We start from the raw sequence: 4,819 nt of genomic DNA, 5'->3' as shown, positions 1-4,819 counted from the left end.
TGTCTGTCTGTCTGTCTGTCTGTCTGTCTGTCTGTCTGTCTGTCTGTCTGTCTGTCTGTCTGTCTGTCTGTCTGTCTGTCTGTCTGTCTGTCTGTCTGTCTGTCTGTCTGTCTGTCTGTCTGTCTGTCTGTCTGTCTGTCTGTCTGTCTGTCTGTCTGTCTGCTTGCCTACCTACCAACCTGTCTGCATGTCTTCTTACATGTCCGTTTTTCTGCTTGCCTACTTACCTACCTGCCTGTCTACCAATCTGCTTGCCTATCTGCTTGCCTACCTGCCTGTATTACAAAACTGAAATTTTCTATAGCACCGTTGTCTTTCACTTTCTTTATTAGCTTTTTCTAAACTCGACAAAACTGATCCAATTTTCAATGTAATAAATCGGCCAGATGGAAACTCTAAACTAATCGTCTCCCATAGATCAGCATCGATCACATAACCCATTATCTTTTCCATAAACCACCAAAACCATCAGCACACTATATAACAAGCAGATAATAAACGTTATAACAAGCACATAAATAAACGTTATAACAAGCAGATAAAAACGTTATAACAGCAAATAAATAAACATAACAAGCAGATAATAAACATTATAACAAGGGGATAAATAAACGTAACAAGCAGATAAAAACCGTTATAATAAGCAGATAAAAAAACGTTATAACAAGCAGAAATTAGAAGCCCAACCAAAATTAGAAGTGTCAGACATTGATTTGAAAGCCGAGCCTCAGAATATAAGCTGTGTGAAGTCATAGGCCAAGATAAGTCAAAATGGCGTATCCAGGCCAGCATGATATAAAAAGATGAAATGTTGTATTTATAGGCACATATAAAGACATAATGTATTGTCCACCATTACAAAAAAAAATCGTTTGACAGCCATGAGGACAAAATGTCGTATATGTAGACATACATGGGGACAAAATGTCGTATATGTAGACATACATGGGGACAAAATGTCGTATATGTAGACATACATGGGGACAAAATGTCGTATATGTAGACATACATGGGGACAAAATGTCGTATATGTAGACATACATGGGGACAAAATGTCGTATATGTAGACAACCATGAGGACAAAATGTCTTCTCCCCAGGGGTGTCTGTGGGTGTGAGCTGCTTCACCCTGGTGGCTATCAGCCTGGAGCGCTACTTCGCCATCTGCCACCCCCTCAAGTCCCGGCGTTGGCAGACGTTGTCCCACTCCTACAAGGCCATCGCCGTCTGCTGGGCATGTGCCCTGGCTGTCATGATGCCCACTGCCATCGTTCACCACCTCAGGAAGGTAACACACCTTTGTTTTCATTGGCTGAAATTTGTTACCTTTGTTTTAATTGGCTGAAATTTGTTACCTTTGTTTTAATTGGCTGAAATTTGTTACCTTTGTTTTCATTGGCTGAAATTTGTTACCTTTGTTTTCATTGGCTGAAATTTGTTACCTTTGTTTTCATTGGCTGAAATTTGTTACCTGTGTTTTTATTGGCTAAAATTATTTCACTAAGTCGCTCACATGAAAACATTTTTGTCTTTCTTCAATCATTTTTAGATGAAAAAAAAACAATCTTTGTTTCTATTTGGTTCATCAAATGATTGAAACAAAATTTATTCATAACATTCGTGTATGTTTTGTTCGAATGTTTGTGTTGAGTACTGCAATAAAGGTACAAAATTTGTTGGAATGTTTGTGTTGAGTGCTGTAATAAAGGTACAAAATTTGTTCGAATGTTTGTGTTGAGTGCTGTAATAAAGGTACAAAATTTGTTGGAATGTTTGTGTTGAGTGCTGTAATAAAAGTACAAAATTTGTTGGAATGTTTGTGTTGAGTGCTGTAATAAAGGTACAAAATTTGTTGGAATGTTTGTGTTGAGTGCTGTAATAAAGGTACAAAATTTGTTCGAATGTTTGTGTTGAGTGCTGTAATAAAGGTACAAAATTTGTTCGAATGTTTGTGTTGAGTGCTGTAATAAAGGTACAAAATTTGTTGGAATGTTTGTGTTGAGTGCTGTAATAAAGGTACAAAATTTGTTCGAATGTTTGTGTTGAGTGCTGTAATAAAGGTACAAAATTTGTTGGAATGTTTGTGTTGAGTGCTGTAATAAAGGTACAAAATTTGTTCGAATGTTTGTGTTGAGTGCTGTAATAAAGGTACAAAATTTGTTCGAATGTTTGTGTTGAGTGCTGTAATAAAGGTACAAAATTTGTTGGAATGTTTGTGTTGAGTGCTGTAATAAAGGTACAAAATTTGTTGGAATGTTTGTGTTGAGTGCTGTAATAAAGGTACAAAATTTGGTCGTGCCCAGATTGGACCAGAGAGGTACAAATGTATGGAGGACTGGCCGTCTGTGACAGGTCAAAGGTCATACACGGTCATCCTGAACCTGATCCTGCTGGTGATCCCCGTGGTCATCATGTGTTGGGCCTATGGTCGGGTCAGTCACACGCTCTGGATGGGCATCAAGATGGAGAGGCAGTCAGAGAAAGGTGGGTCATCGGGGTCAGGCAGGGAAAGGTGGGTCATGGGGGTCAGAGAAAGGTGGGTCATGGGGGTCAGGCAAAGGTGGGTTATGGGGGTCAGGCAAAGGTGGGTCATGGGGGTCAGGCAAATGTGGGTCATGGGGGTCAGGCAAAGGTGGGTTATGGGGGTCAGACAAAGGTGGGTTATGGGGGTCAGGCAAAGGTGGGTTATGGGGGTCAGGCAAAGGTGGGTCATGGGGGTCAGAGAAAGATGGGTCATGGGGGGGATGGGTTGAGACGGATTTGCATTAAATGCATTGGGTTTGGATGTTGTTCCTATTCTTGATTGTCTGAGTCTATGATAATGTCAAGGTCATGAACCAAGTTGATCATGTCAAGGTCATCATTTCTTTTCAATCACCATCCTTTTTTCTAATTAGAAAACCAATCAAAGAACGGCGTGGCCCATGGCCAAGTTGCGGCCACCAGCCATGGTGTGGCCAACTACGACTGTCAGAACGGGGTCTCCATCTTCGTCAACAAGAAAGTCTCACGACGGAACTCCCTGGAGGAGACGGACCACACCTCCAGCAGCAGCGGGCCAGCGCCCACCAAGCCCGCCACCACCAGACCGTTCCGCCGGTTCGAGGCCCACCGGGCCATGCGCCAGTCCAACACGCAGCGGTCGCGGGCCGCCAAGAAGCGCGTCATCAAGATGCTCTTCATCATTGTCGTGGAGTTTTTCCTCTTCTGGGCGCCGGTTTACATCATCGAGACCTGGATGACCTTTGACTTCCGTCACGCCAGCCAGTACATGACGCCCCTGATCAAGGCGCTTGTGCACCTCTTCTCGTACGTCAGCGCCTGCTGTAACCCCATCACCTACTGCTTCATGAACAAGAGCTTCCGCCAGAGTTTCCTCATGGCCTTCAGGTGCTCCAAGAAACGTTACGTCTACGCCCACCGCTCACAGATGTCCTTCTCCGGGAACACGGCCTCCACCCGCGCCCCCGCCTCCACCACCACGGCCACCAGCTACGACAAGATAGTCGACTCGGACGATATCTCAGAGAACAGTTTCTAGAGTATCGATACTGCCACAACGTATCAGAGAACAGTTTCTAGAGTATCGATACTGAAAAGACATCTCAGAGAACAGTTTCTAGAGTATCGATACTGCCACAACGTATCAGAGAACAGTTTCTAGAGTATCGATACTGTCACTACGTATCATAGAACAGTGTCTAGAGTATCGATACTGACACAACGTATCATAGAACAGTGTCTAGAGTATCGATACTGCCAAGACATCTCAGAGAACAGTTTCTAGAGTATCGATACTGCCACTACGCATCATAGAACAGTGTCTAGAGTATCGATACTGCCACAAACACCTACACAACTACACCTTTTAGTGTGCTGAAACTGACCTTCAAAATTGTCAAGTTATGACTTATTAAGTCAATATTAAAAGTCATGACGTATCTGACTTATAAAGTCATAAACTTAAAGGACAAAAAAATCATGACTTATGTGACTAATTAACACAATTCGCCTTTAAGCAAAGGCGTCGTAAAGAAAATGTTTATTCAAATTTATTCAAATTTATTCAAATTTATTCAAACAACGGTTACAATTGTAGGCACAAAGGCCTTTTTTCACATTCGCCGTTTAAACAAATAAAGCAATTCAATAACACATAGCAGTAACACATAGCACTGAAAATGTGGAATAAAGAAACAATGGTACATAGCTATCATACATAATGAGATCAAAAAGAGAATATAATAGATGAATGAGAAATGTTACAATGAGAAATGTAACCTATATTGCATTTGTGTGGGGTAAGGTGTGGTGCAAGGTGTGGGGTGAGGTGTGTGGCGAGGTGTGGGGTTAGTTTGTGTCGTCATGCTGCGCCAAGTTCTGCGCAACACACGTAGACACACACACGTAGACACATACACACAACAATAACCGCAGTAGATTAAAAGGATTAGAACATTTTTAAAAATGGCGAAATGAACCACTGAACCCCACTAAAACCCGAAAACCCCACTGAACCCAACATCGGTGTGATCAGCTGCCGTCAGTTGAAGGTCACCTCAAGGCCATGTGCAGGTCATCTGAAGGTCATCTCAAGGTCACATGCAGTTCATCTGAATGTCACCTCAAAAGGCCAAGATCTACTCTGGGTGTGCTACTAACTACATTTTTGGTGACATGTACTGACATGTACTGACATCTACTGACATCATCTGGTATCTGACCTGACACATGTCAACTGTTTGCGTAACGGTGACATCTTAGTAGCCTCAGCTGACATAGTGGAGGCAGCGTCATTGATGGCAGTGGACGTCTGTATG

General features: G+C 42.5%; 1 protein-coding gene across 1 annotated transcript in view; it reads left to right on the top strand.

Annotated features, from left to right (window-relative positions):
- Positions 1-3,540, top strand: part of LOC131944565 (cholecystokinin receptor-like) — a 70,726-nt gene extending 67,186 nt beyond the window's left edge. The window contains exons 2-4 of the mRNA XM_059305249.1: positions 1,100-1,287; positions 2,303-2,483; positions 2,897-3,540. Of these exons, the coding sequence (XP_059161232.1) occupies positions 1,100-1,287; positions 2,303-2,483; positions 2,897-3,540 (1,013 nt within the window). The remainder of the gene's footprint in view (positions 1-1,099; positions 1,288-2,302; positions 2,484-2,896) is intronic.
- The last annotated feature ends 1,279 nt before the right edge of the window (positions 3,541-4,819 follow it).

This window comes from Physella acuta, unplaced genomic scaffold (genome assembly GCF_028476545.2).
Source record: "Physella acuta isolate Inbredline_101_S28 unplaced genomic scaffold, ASM2847654v3 ptg000497l, whole genome shotgun sequence".
NCBI lineage: Eukaryota > Metazoa > Mollusca > Gastropoda > Physidae > Physella > Physella acuta.
This window is presented reverse-complemented; position numbering and strand designations above follow the sequence as displayed.